Genomic DNA, 14,658 nt, shown 5'->3' on the forward strand with positions numbered 1-14,658 from the left:
AAACCTTACAAAGAAGGAGATAACCTTTACTCTCATTTCTGAAAAGTTGTAACCACAGCTTGGGCGTTAGGCCAGATTATAGCCATGGTCTGGGCATTAGACCAGATATGGTGTGAAAGATAAGGCAGAAAAGTGTAAATGCAGACCTCATACAAATAATTGTTGAGTTAAGGTACAGATAATGTACATGTATTTGATTGGATGGTCTGAAGGTGTGTCTGCCCAAAGGCTACAGTATAAAAACCCTGATGTTATGCCAATAAAACTGAAGTGTTTGCAATCGCAACTGAGGTGACTTGAGTGCACTCACTTTCCGAGATCTCGTAGCTGTGTCCAGGTGTGACCATTGGTACCTGAGGGGGCCCCCAAGGAACAGGAAAAAGACCACCTACCTACCTGAAGGGTCAAAAGAGCTTTGGCCCTATTTCTCCTTTAAGAAAAAGAAAAACATGGCTAGTAAGAATGGTTGAACTTTTTTCAGTAGAGAAAAGACATCTATCCTCCTAGGACACCAGCAAAAAAAATAATTTTGTAGATGGCAGTATAATCAGAATTTCTCTGAATCTGATGTAACTCAATGAAAGAAGAAAAAAAAATGTAATTCAGTGTATAACATATTGATCTGAAACACAGTCTTCTATACTTACAATGACGAATCCTGCAATGTGTGTGGTTCGCCGCCTAGCTGCAGCCTCTGGAGTTGTAAAGAAAGTCTTGGGTCTCTCTGAACTTTTAATTGTTGGAGTCTTTTGTGCCTGAGGGCTTATGGGGCTGCAAGATGCTGAACGAGGACAAATGGGGATAACTAGGGTGTTTTATATAGAACACAGGTGGAGATGTGAACAATGAATAAGACAATAGCAGGAAGCATGAGGCAGGAGGAAAAGATTGAAAAGAAGAAGAAAGAGAAGGAGCCTGTTAATATCAACAGGAAAATGTATTCCAAGCCAAAACCATCACAGCAACCTGTTTTTTTATTCTTTGTCATTTATAACCCAAAAGCATTGATGGGTGACAAATATCACAGAATGAGCAGATAAGTAATTCAACATTTTAGCCAATTTGGAAACAGGAACAAATGCCACAATGCTCAGTTAAAGCTCATTTACAGAATACCCTCTGCAAATGATGCTGATTTGCTAAGACAGTAAAAATGGCATCAATTAGCAGTGATGGATCTGGAATTGTTTTCATAATCACAAACCCTTTATCCCACAGTAATTACAGAATCACTGACTAGTAAACGTAGTGATCTCAAAACAGTTTAGTCATTTTAATGTCAGCCTAAAACCGATAGTTTGCTTTTAGACGTTGGCAGGCTGTACCAGACACTTGGTCTTCTGAGGAACTCTAGCAGCAATAAACTCATACAGCAATTTATGCTTCTGCCGACTTCATCAATATAATCCAGATAACAATTTAAATTTTTCTGTAGCAAACTCCATAAAGTAAAACCTGGAGATTCCAGATTTGAGAATGAGACCCCGTGAAATGGCAGCTGCAAGTTGGCAGAGTGAGGCATTGAGATGCAACTGTTAGAGTCCACAAGAGATAGATGTTTGTAACTCAACATCATCCAAGAAAGTCAGTTTTGAGAAGACTTTCTCTTAAAGCATGAAGATAAGTGAAAAGAGAAAATAATATCTAAAGTCTAATCCACCATAAACACAGCAATAAAAGTGAAAAGCAGGCAGAAAGGCAGAGCATCAACATGTAAAATACATAATCATTACTATCTGGTACAAATATAAAACTTGTATAATACACACATTATACATGTACAACAAAATAATTCAGTTATTATATGCACAGTAAGATTACCTTAAAGTTAGTGTAAACCTCAGACATGAAATAGGAACAAAGCATATCCCTCTAAGTGTGTATTTAAAAAAAACATAAATAAAAAAAAAACAAAACATTTCATACTTACCTGCTCTGTGCAATCTTTTGCACAGAGCAGCTCCAACCCTCCTCTTCTTGGGTACCCACCTGGCTCCTCCCCTGTGCTGAGTACCCCCAGAGCAAGCTGAGAGCACACACAGACACACAGAGTGCATCTTGGCCCCACCCACTGCTTCCTCCACACTGGCTGTGATTGACAGCAGTGGGAGCCAATGATGAGCGAGAGACCCAGGAGAGCCTCTGCTCTCGTGCCCATCGCTGGATCGAGATCAGGCACAGGTAAGTATTGGGGGGCTGAGGGGGGAGCTGCACACTGAAGGCTTTTTACCTTCATTCATACAATGCAAAAGACCTTCAGCCTTTAGAACCACTTTAAAAGCACTAAGTGTTATTTTTGTCTACTGCCTCGTTTCTTTGCTATCAGCATCAGAGTCCCTTCTGACAAGTTTTCCTGACACCAAGAGAAAAAAGGTGACAGGAGAGGGACCTCCAGCAGCCTGTGATTAACAATCTTAGCTATGTTCCTGTGAGGGGAGAGGGAGGGGTGCTGTCTCTCCAATCAGCTGTCAGAGCTCTCCTAACTAAGCTCTGCAAAAAAAGTGCAACTTCAGCTCTCCACCCCATTTTCTGAAAGCTCAGACAAGCTTTATAATTTCTGCACTTTGAAGGGATGTAGAGAAGAGAATACTGCAGATAAACATCTCTGGGTATCACCTGAGGCCAGTCACTCCAGTGGGTATATGTGAGGGTTTACAACCACTTTAAAGTTGAATTCCAGTCAAATACTAACTCTACCCTAAACCTGTTCCAACCCCATTCTAAGCATTTTCTACCTACCCTGTAAAGGAAAGATGTCTATACTTAACTATTCTGAAGGTGCTCCAGTCCGGTCACATGATATCTCTGGCTTCAGTGAAGAGGTGAACAATGGCCACAGGTCCTGGATGATGATGTCACTCATAAGCATTTGTTGTCATCTGTCCCTCCTCCACAATGAAGCCACCGTTGGGAACCAATCATGTGATCGGATCGGAGTGCTCTAAGAACAGGTAAGTATAAGTATATTCCTTCTAGAGGGTACTTAGACTAGGCTTAGAATGGCAGGTTAAGATATAGTATTTGGCTGGAATATTACTTTAAAAAATATGTAAACCCAACCTTTCATATTCCTGATATGTGCCTGCTGTACCATGCACTTGTATGAAAAAGTAGTCTGTTCTCTTTGTATTGCTTCCTTTGTGTGAAATCCTTGGTGTTCCTGCTAGCCCCCTTACTTTCCAAATAAAAAAAACTGACCACACTAGGCATGAGAGCACAGCATGGTCAGTTCTCTAGCTATGCTGGGAACTCAGCGTGCTCTCCTCCAATGATCAGATTTGTCCTGATACACCCCTCTGCACAGCCATTCACTGGTAAATTCAGTGTACTGATGTGTCTCCTCCCCTCGTAGGCAGCTGAACAAAGGGTATGTGATCACGTATTAAAAAAAAAAAGTATTTTTTTATAGCTATCCACAAATGTTTTGCCTTTCATTTCTATTTTACAATCACTTTAAAGACTAAACTTGATTAGCCTGCCAATGGATGTTCTGGTTCAGCAAAAGCTCAGGTCAAACCATAAAAACCCAGTAAATGGGTGTGTTGGTATAACACACTGCTACAGTGTAAGCAGCATGTATCCAGATTTCCCTTCTCCTTATTTTGTTTACAGAATGGAGAAGTTGCAAAGTAGTGCATTTAGTCAGAAAAGAGGGTTTTGTATGAATGTATTAACAATTATTGCTTGCAAGGCTGATGGAATAGTTTATTAAAGCATGAATCAGACATTTAGCAGAAAACAAAATTAAACTGTAATCATCTTAGTTCTTGAAACGATTCTCATGATGTAAAATCTCTTTTTTTCAAATGAATCTCCATTTTTTTCATACAGAAAAGAAGGTTTGTTTAAACAAAACTGTTACAGATATAATTTGATGAATTAGAGTCAGAACAAAAGATACACAGGATACCATTCTATATAATCTCCTGGAAGAACTAGTTACTTCCTTTTCATACACAGAAAGGTCAAGTATAAAATGGAAAAAATATCTATATATAGCTATATATCTCTATATATACTGTATATCTATATATATATATATCTAGATAGATAGATAGATAGATAGATAGATAGATAGATAGATAGATAGATAGATAGATAGATAGATGCACACACACACATAAAAAATCAATCAAAGATTATCACACACCAAGCCTTTTGTCTAACATTTTACCTGCATCTCCAGACAGAGCAGCTGTGCTTTTACTCCTAGCCAAGTACGAGTGTGTTGGTGTCAGCAGTCTTGACACCACACTGGACTCCCATGGGCTAAGCTGTGGTCGCCGACCTATACGACACAAACATAATATGAGACACAAGCAGGATCAATGTGAAAAGCACGGTGACCCATTACACAGGGACAGACACTTAATTTTGTCCCAAATTCATGTAAGAAATAGAGTGCTCTAATTAAGAGATGTTACTAATTTTATCACAGTAATTGAAAAATCATTTTATAATGCTAGCATTATCTCACTGGGAATTTAAAGATATATCTAGAGAATCTAGCATTTTGCAATATGACCTGATATTTACTGAGTTGTTCATCTGTGTACTATTTTAATGGGCTAGTACAGCTTAGCAGTCCTTAAGATTACGTGATTACATTGACTTACCTTTTTCAGGCTAAGAACATATTTTAGCAAGTACAGAAAATACCCATTGATGTTGTAATTGTTACTCCATGTGAGCCCAACTGGGGGAAAACCAAGTGTTTTCTTCTTTCTTTGGAACTTACAGCAGTGTAAGTCCAGCGTAACTACTGTGGCAGTGCGGTATCCTGCCACGGTGAAAATTACGGTGATAACCCAGGATTCTCAACTATACAGGTTGAGGGGCTCCAGGCAGTTCTCTTAATGCAGAGGAAAATGGTTTATCAGTTTCCTCTTTGGTTTGTAAAGCCCGTTTTGGGACCGGTAGCCTTAATGACACCCTCACAAATCCTGCAAACACTCACACGTCCATGCTCACCAAAACTCATGGTAACAGTACACAGGTTTGGTGCGGCATGGTTTTAAATCATGTAGGCACCATTTTTGGGCATTTCTTGTGCCCTGGGCATCTCAATGAAATGAATGGGCTGCCCTAAACGTGACAAATGGAAACGTGCAAAATAGCACGCGCTGGGTCACACCTTCTGCTGTGAACTGAGCCTTAAACTACTTATCTCTGCATCCCCTATGTAAAAGAGATGAAGAAATCCAGACACATTTTAAGCCTAGCCTGAGTGGTAACCATGGATTCCTCTACAGCACGGGTGTCAAACTGGCGGCTCTCTAGCTGTTGCCAAACTACAAGCCCCATGAGGCATTGCAAGATTTACAGTTACAAGCATGACTACCAAAGGCAGGGGCATGATGGGACTTGTAATTCACAACAGCTGGAGGGCCACCAGTTTGACACCCCTGCTCTACGGCAATGGAGAATAGAGTGCAACCACCAAGGGACAGGGAGTGTGCTATCTGCAGGATTACCAAGTTAAAAAAAAGGAAGAAAGCCTTAAAGATGCATCCTTCATTTAAGGATTAGTAAGCTGCAAAAATATTACATGTTTGTTTTGTGTTTAAACACACCTTAGGGTCATATCTCCAGTAGAAGGGGGGCCCTACTGCTATATGCAAAACTGCTGTCATTCCCAATCATCAGTTGATTCCTGCCACTGGGATTTGCATCGTGGCTAAATGCCCATGTGAATACAGCCTGCCATACTTACACTGCTTTCATAGATTGCCTAGATTTTAGCTTTAAGCCTTTAATATTTCAATACCCAAAGTGGAAAACCCCATTTCATTCTTTGCAACCTACAAGCTCAGGAGTAGTACCCATTTTTATATAAAGTATATAAGAGGATTTTTGTGATACTTGAAAAATCCTTTTCTTGCATAAATCACAGCACACAAACCTATGGGTTAAGCAGCTGCCTTCAGGTGACTGGATACTGGAAAAGCAAAAGCTGTAAGGACAGCCCTGCTTAATCTCTCCGACTCCCAGCAAGCTTTCAGTTTGGTAGCAAGCAATTACAAGAGCAGATTATAAAGATGGAGAATAGGGGACAGTGTCCTGTGATGTACTCCAAGAAAGGGATTTTATGGGTAAGACTAAAATCCTAATTTCTTAATTGTATATCCAAGGACACAGGCTGGGTAAATCATTTATCAAAGTCGTCTGAAGAACCTAACGGTCAAAGCTTGCATCCGCTGAGTTCTGCATGCTCACTTGGTAAAAGTTAACAAACATGCTAACTTAGGGCTAGGAGGAGGTGTTGCAGATCTGCTAAACCAAACCCCGATTCTGAAACTCCAAGAAGAAGTAACACTTCTAAAGGAGTGTGCCTTGACAAAGGTGAAAGGTGACAAGCATGAATGATGAATTGCTGAGACTATCTAGAGAAAGTGGTGCGAGACTAACCCTTAGGATTGGCGAAAAGAGGCTGTAGCTGCGAGGTAAACCTGAAAATCGTGAACTGCATGCAAACAATAAAATAAAGTCTCCTTAAAATGCTCCAGGGGCAAGACAGAAATTAAATTTAGGAAGGACATAGGCCCTAGGTCTCAAAACAACCTTCTCCTTATGCAAAAAATATAAAAGACTCTTCAAAGGACCAAGCTGTCAACTCACAAACTTGTCTCACAGAGGTAACTGCAACTAGAAAGGCAACCTACTGAATAAGGATAGACAGCAAAAAATCCATAAGAGGTTCAAAAGGCAGTCTTAAGAACCCACAGAACCAGACTGACATCCTACAGTGTCAACTGGGAACATAAAGGAGGAATAGGATGAGCGACACCTAGTACGAAGGCCCTCAATAAAGAGTAAAAAGCAAACAGTTTCTAAACCGATAAGGCAGAAATTTGACCCTTGAGAGTACTCAAGGCCTAACGCTCATCCAACTAGCGAAAAAATACAGTATTCATCTCATGGAGTACTTCTTGTGTTCGAACTTCCTAGCATGGTAAGTGAAGTATGCCTTCCAAGTATGATGATGCAGTTTGCAAGTAGTCGATTTCCTAGCTTTCAACAGCAAGGGAATTACTAAATGTGATAAGTCCCCCAGGATCTGGGTCTCAACAGCCAAGCTGTCAAAGCCAGCAAATGAGTAGCAGAGTGGAAGCTCGTTCCTTGGGACAGAAGGTCTTGACAATCAAAAAGGGCCCACGTATAGTCTGCCAGGAGTTTGGCAGTCCGAGTGCCATGGCCTCTTGGGCCAACTCAGTGCAATAATGATCATCAGAATGCTCTCCACAGTTTCACCAGAGCATCCACTGCGAAAGCCCGGATAATGCCTAGTCCTGGTGAAAAATTTGTCCAATTTGTTGTTAAAGTGTTACTAAACCCAGGACCCTGCATTCACTATATCTGGTCGTACACAGAACATTTTTCTCATCAGCAGTCATAGCAGTCTTGTGACTTCTATCAGTGTCTGGCCAAGCACTGGTTAATCTTGTAGGAGGGGTTTTCATTCTCCTCTGACTGATGAGGCTGCAAGACCCCTGACCCTCCATCTGTACATGGCTGATTGGCCCTGTGCCGATCACACACACCCTCCTAAAAAAAACCCCAAAAAACAAAAACCCTCTCTAGCAATACACACCAAACTGAGCATGTGCAGAGTGTCTCATAGGGCTCTGTACTATCAGCAGATGAATTGGGGACAGTAGAAGAAGGGGAGGATCAGAGAAGACAAGATCAAACAGCATTTTCACACAATGCGGAGGATTACCCCTTAGGTTCCAGAGCAAGTATAACAAACATGCTTTACTGCACATACAGACTGATTTTACAGTTGTGGGTTTAGTAACACTTTAAGCATTAAAGCCATAATGTCCATATCTCCTTCCTATAACAGGGAGATTGAAACACTTCCAGGTGAACCATTCTCTAGAGGTCTGACAACCAAGGGATTCGTCCTTCTAGTTTTCCACCTCTGGGATGTGCAGTGGACAGGATCAGAAGGTGAAACTACACCCAAGCAAGAAACAAGTCCGCTAACTGCATGACTTCTGGTGCCTCCTTGATGGTAGATGTAAGTCACAGCCATGGCATTATTCGAATGAATCCTGGCTGGATGATCTTAAAACTGTCCAGTGAAGAAGAGACAAGCAAGTCATCCCTAACTCCTGAGTGCTGGTCGAGAGCCAAGCTTCCTCAAACAACCATGTTCCCTGTACTGAGAGGGCACCCAGGACTCAGGCCCATCCCCATGGGCTGGTGTCAATCATATGCCCCCTCCAAACCACTGGGAGAACAGATTTCTCTGATTATAGCAAAATGCATATTGGGCAATCTAGGGGATGTGTTTGCTTGTCCAATGATGCCAGGTCACTGAGGTGCAATAGCCTGGAGTGAAATTGAGCATACAGGACTGCCTCAAAGGAGGCCATCATTAAGCCCAGAACCTATATGCAAAAGTGAATGCTTGGGTAGCTTTTGGACCGCAGGACAAGAATGTGAAAGCAGAAAAACTGAAGCGTCTCCAGGGGGGAGAAAGAACTGGGCCATTTCCAGGGCATTCCGGATGATGAGTCTGATCCAACATCAACTTCTGCAGGTTTAGACCCATCCAAAGCTCCATGGAGTCTGCACCATCTCAAATCACTACAGAGGAGTCAACTGATCTGGAAAGTTCCTGAGGGGTGCCAAAATAGGAATGTAGCAGCTAGGGACTTACCAGAAAAAAATGCACTTAGAAAAGATACAGAAAATGGAACAAGTTCAGAGGGAGAGAGGTTGTCCTTCACCTAAGCTCACTAGAAAAAACAAAAGGAATGCTGGGAGTTGGAGGATTTACGTAGGGATGTCCTTACAGCTATTACTTTGCCAGTGTCAAATTACCCATTGGTGAATGAATTATTAGTCTGTGCCCACTGAGGTACGATCAAGAAATACATTTTTTGTAGTGCTGCAGTGCTTCGATGTTGCAATTATCTTTAAAGTTAATAAGCTGTTTCGATGGACAGCATAAAATTATGTTACTCTCTCTATTTTACTGGGATACTCAACCACACTTGATAATAATGTTTATGGCTGGGATTTGTTACATGCTTCTACCAAAAAGGCTTCTTTTGTACTGGACTGTAAATCCTGACAAAACAGCAAGCTAAATAACATGTTGCAACATGACAAATTACTGTGTACAAAGGGATATATGATTTACTTTATCACACAATACAAAATACATTAATATACGCATTTCACTTTACAAACAGCATGCACAACACTCATTTATTGCACTCAGATATGAAGCACAAATGATAGTGATGGGCACGGTCACAAACAGAAACACAAAGAGAAATGCATGGATGAAAATGGGAATTCTATTTAAATTTCAAGGACAAGTCATATTGACAAAACTGTAGTGTCCTTTGCCCTGGCAATTATGTAAATGCAATTTCAACTAGGATACTGTATCTACTGGAAAATATCTGTCTCGATGCAATAACCTTTATTAAAGGGTCACCTAATTTTAACATCAACCTAAAACTAAAAATCTAAACCTTAACGGTTATAAAATGTTTTTGATACATTTAAATTAGATACAGGAGCTTTCAAGCAGAAGAGGGTGGAATACATAGGGGCAAAATGTTCCAATGCACCTGTTCAGTAATCGCACTGAAACAAACTATTGTCATTCTAAAGCCTTGTAATTCCTAAAATGGCAATCACCTGAGAATGTAAGGCTGCACATCAAAATGAATTGTCAAATTTCTAATTTTGATGTGCATGAATGGCGACTTTTACATGTGTATTCATGAATGCCAATTACAAGATCTATCCTCTGAAGGAAATTGAAACCTGAAGCAACATCTTGAAAGAGATACCAAATGGCAGCTAAACATTTGTAAAAATGTTTATACACTAAGTTCAAATTATGTTAAAATGATCTGTAATTAAAGATATGTAAAGGAATTTTTTTCGAAGATGCTCCAGTATGGCGGATACAATGAAGTTCATCACTACACCAATTTGTTTATAACACTGTACCTCTGTCTGGAGAATTAAGTAATGTTGCAGATGAGGTGGAAAGTCGCTTGTTAATAACTGGATCAACATGTTTCGAAAGGTTCATTGTTGAAACTGACCTCCTGTCTGGATCTAAAACAAATGGAAATATTGCTAATTGGCAGCACTTCAATATGAGTTATTCCAGTAAGGGCAAGCTAGGTATGCGAGTATGGTTTCTAACCCTTCTCTGTAAAAGATCTGAATGCAGCACTCCAGTCAGACTAGGCATTCTTAAAAGTACCATTAGCAGGGAGGATGGCAAACATACTAAAGTTGGGTCACTACATAGAAAATTGTGGTATGGTACCAATTTGATCTTCAACCCCAATTCCAAAAAAGTGGGGATGCTGTATAAAATCTACATAACAGAATGCAATGATTTGCAAATATCATAAACCCATAAAAGAAAAATAAAAGAAAATAAAATATTTCAAATGTTTAAACTGAAAAATGTACCATTTTAAGAAAAAATAAGGTAATTTTGAAAGCAACATGTCTCAAAAAAAATTGGATAGGGCAACAAAAAGCTGGCAAAGTAACAAAGGAGGACTGGAAGCACATTTAGCAACTAATTAGGTTAACTGGCAGCAGGTCACTAACATGATTCGGTATATAAAAAGGACATCTTAGAGAGTCAGAGTGTCTCAGATGTAAAGATGGGCACAGGGTCACCATCTGTGACAAGCTGGGGTTTATTTACTAAAGCTGGAGAGTCCAAAATCAGACTCCCTTCTGCATAGAAACCAATCAGATTCTAACCTCAGCTTGTTCAATGAAGCTTTGGCAATGAAACCTGGAAGCTGATTGGTTTCTATGCAGAAGGGAGTCTGATTTTGGACTCTCCAGCTTTAGTAAATAAACCCTGCTGCGTCTAAAAATTGTCGAACAATTTTAGAATTATGTTTGTCAGCATAAAATTGCAAAGACTTGAAATATATCTTTATCAATAGTACATACAGTAATATCATCAAATTCCAAGAATCTGGCAAAATCTTTGTGCGCAAGAGACTAGGTCAAAGAGCAATATTGGATGCCCGTGATCTCAGGGCCCTCAGAAGGCACTGCATTAAATATTGGCATGATCCTGTTATGAACATCACTGCATGGACTCAGGAATGCTTCCAAAGATCACCATCTGTGAACATAGTTCGCTATGCCACCCAAAAATGAAAGTTAAAGCTCTATCATGCAAAGAAGAAGCCATATCTGAACATGATCCAGAAATGCTGCCATCTTCTCTTGGCCAAAATTCATTGAAAATGGAAAACTGTTTTGTGGTCAGACAAATTGAAATGTAACACAGTCTTTGGTAACCATGGGCACCGCATCCTCTGAACTAAAGAGGAGGGGGACCTTCCGGCTTGTTATCAGCACTCAATTCAAAAGCCTGCATCTCTGATGGTATGGGCGTGCATTAGTGTGTATGGAATGGACAGCTTGCACTATATGGAAAAGCATCATCAATGCGGAACAATAGAGCAGCATATGCTCCCATCCAGATGACATCTTTTTCAGGGAAGGCCTTACATATTTCAGCAAGAAAATACTAAACTGCATACTATATCTATGACAACAGCATGGCTTCGTAGTAGAAGAGTCCGGGTGCTTAACTGGCTTGCCTGCAGTCTCCAGACCTTTCACCAAGTGAAAAAAATTTGGAATATCTTGAGATGAAAAACATGACAAAGACAACCCAGGACTGTTTAGCAGTTAGAATCCTATATCGGGCAAGAATGGACAACATTCCTCTCCCAAAACTCCAGCAACTGATCTAATTTCCCAGACATTTACAGAGTGTTGTTAAAAGAAAAGGGGATACTACATTGTGGTAAACATGACCCTGTCCCAAAATTTGTGAGATGTGTTGCTGCCATGAATATCAAAATTACTTTTTTTTTTTTTTTTTTTAATTGTACATTTTCTCACTTTAAACATGTCATATGTTTTCTATGTTATATTGTGAATAAAATCATTGCATTGTTTTTATGAAGATTTTAGACAATATTCCCAACTTTTTTGGAAATGGGGTTGTAACAACTGTTCAGTTCATGACACCCATCAATTAGTTCCTTTTTATACAATCAAGACACATTAATGTAAACTAAATTACTGCAGTTTTAGCAGATGTAAAATTAATTTAAGGGAAATATCCGCAAGTCTTAATTAATAATTACAACCTATATTCTCAGTTAAACAGACTGGAAAAAAGTATAAAACACAAAATGTGGCATATGTAAATAAGCTTGGGAACCTCATCAACCAGTACTTTTGCAAATCTTCTTCCCGTGGTCTGCTTTTACTATTACACAGTGACTATGTCTATCAAGGGCGGCACAGTGGCTTAGTGGTTAGCACGTCTGCCGTGCAAAAAATGGGTCATGGGTTCAATTCCCAACCATGGTGCCTCCTGCATAGAGTTTGCATGTTCTCCCTGTGCTTGCGTGGGTTTCCTCTGGGTACTCATGTTTCCTCCTACACTCCAAAGACATGCTGGTAGGTTAATTGGCTCCTGTCTAAATTGTCCTAGTTTCATCCCTGGCCATGTGGGATCTCCTGCATGGTAGGGGTTGGGGAAAGACCTAGAAACCTACCCTGTAAAATAATTGCTGAGAGAGTTCATGGAAAAAGTCGCTTACGAGTGACGGTCCATGCAATCGCTAAGGGTCGGATACGACTGAATGGATAGAGAGAGATGTCTATCAAAGTGATGGACCACCAAAGCAGTACAGGAGAAGCTCTCAGAGGGGAAGGGGGCTAATATTTTCATACCACAGCACCCTGGTATTCAGGTCACTAAGGTGCTCTACAAGAAGGCTGACAATGCATGCAGGCACCTCCAGGGGCCTAATCCACCATACCAGTGAAAATGTAGCAAAGTTACTTTAGCTGGTAGCCAGGTGGTCTTTGTCTTCAAAAGCTTCTCCTTTTTATCTCTAAATGAACCACTAAGAATTGTAACCAAACAGCTCAATTTTATTTTCACCGAACCTCAGATGTTTGTTCTCTAGCTTATCTATTGTGGTGCATACTTTAGATATACACAAACTAGTATAACTAAATCACAGCTAATTTCTTATTGGCGATTTGGCTTTTTTAGTCCTCATGCACACTTGACATTTTTACAGCGGCTGTTTTTGGCTTTTGACGTTTTTTTCTACAGCTGGTAAGCCCCCCGGCATGTTATCCTATGTGTCCATGCACACATAGACTGTAATCATAGTTTTTTGGCTGGAAAAAACCCCAGAACTAGTGCATTTCTCGAGGATTTTTTTAGCTGTAAAAACTATCTAGCGCTGAAAAATGTGGCAAAACGCGGTAAAAAGCCGCAAACTGGCGTTTCTGGACATTTTTTGGACCCAAAAAAATATTTTTCTTTGGTAAAAAAAAAAAACCTGCTAAAAAAACGCAAACGTGTAAAAATGCCACTAAACGCGGCAAAATGCTAATGCAAAAACGTAAAAAAAAAGCTGAAAAACTCATGTTTTTAATGTGACTTTACACAGCTAACGTTACCAGCCTTATCAAAACGTTCCGTGTGCATGAGGACTAAATGACAAATGCCAATCATGTTTGTGCTTGTAACAATGTGCAGTTCTTGCAGTTTTCTGTAGTGATGAGCCCTGTCAGCTGCCTCCCATCTGTCATCCCTTGGATTCAAAATCAGAGGAGCTGGGTATAAAATGCCGAACAGCGGCTATATCCAATCAGATGCAGCTGTTGTGTGGGTATTATTACAACTGGTGAGGTCACAGCATCAACCATCCGCACTGTGTGGCATGGATGGAGGAATATGTTCGATTTCGTTTTTATTCCTAGATTGTAAGCTCCAAGGAGCAGGGCCCTTCTATCCCTCTTGTATTGAACTGTATTGTTGCTGTATTGTCTCCCGTTAGATTGTAAAGCGCTGAGCAAACTGTTGGCGCTATATAAATCCTGTATAATAATTCAGCTTGCAGGCTGAACGGTAATAGTTATATGTGCATGGCCAGCTTTCCACAACAGAAGAATGTCCATATCAGGTGTCCTGATGTCTACCACACGTTCTGACAAAGCCTTTAAGAGTTAGTTACCTTTATTTCAAATTCTCATTCAGCTACTTATATATGCGCCTGTGGCTGCTGAGTACAGGCTATTTCTAGACAGGTTCACATGATTTATTAAAGAAAATTGTACTGAACTAAATATTGATGCTACCATTGCTGACCACCTCCTAAAAATACTAACTGCTTGCCTATTTTTGCTTCAATATTTTCTGTCACCCATCTAGGATAAGCTTGAAAACTACTAAGTCAAAGTGAAGACAAAACCTCCTGACCTGCATATTTGTCAGGTCTGCGCCTCAGAATATATTATAAATAAAATAAAGCCATTAGTCAGTGAACTAACATTACATAAGAAGTCAGGCTTGCTTTAAGCTCTTGGATTAAATTCCTATAAGCCAATTAAGTTCTGATACCATATTAACATCATCACACAATCATTGATATGGAAGTATCGCCAAATGTTTGTATATGCCACACTTCATGTTTAATTCTTTTAACCAAACTTATTTCAGTAAGTAAGCAGTAACTCTGCAATATATTGCAGAAAAAGGCTGTTTCCTACAGCATGTACTTTTTTTATTCCAGAAAATTAACATATTATGCAATTTGACTA

The 14,658-nt window shown here is 40.0% G+C and overlaps 1 protein-coding gene across 6 annotated transcripts in view; it reads right to left on the reverse strand.

The window, feature by feature from the left end:
* The window catches only part of MAP7 (microtubule associated protein 7), a 245,121-nt gene that overhangs the window by 56,166 nt on the left and 174,297 nt on the right, over window positions 1-14,658 (reverse strand). For 3 of the 6 annotated variants that reach the window (XM_089676217.1, XM_089676215.1, XM_089676220.1), the window contains exons 6-8: window positions 9,982-10,092; window positions 4,175-4,288; window positions 648-805 (exon numbers count right to left, since the gene is read on the reverse strand). In XM_089676217.1, coding sequence (XP_089532343.1) covers window positions 648-805; window positions 4,175-4,288; window positions 9,982-10,092 — 383 coding nt within the window. The remainder of the gene's footprint in view (window positions 1-647; window positions 806-4,174; window positions 4,289-9,981; window positions 10,093-14,658) is intronic. The other 3 variants (XM_089676216.1, XM_089676219.1, XM_089676218.1) reach the window with 3 other exon arrangements.

This window comes from Staurois parvus, unplaced genomic scaffold (genome assembly GCF_062004578.1).
Source record: "Staurois parvus isolate SC_StPar_1 unplaced genomic scaffold, SC_StPar_1.0 ptg000165l, whole genome shotgun sequence".
Taxonomy (NCBI): Eukaryota; Metazoa; Chordata; class Amphibia; order Anura; family Ranidae; genus Staurois; species Staurois parvus.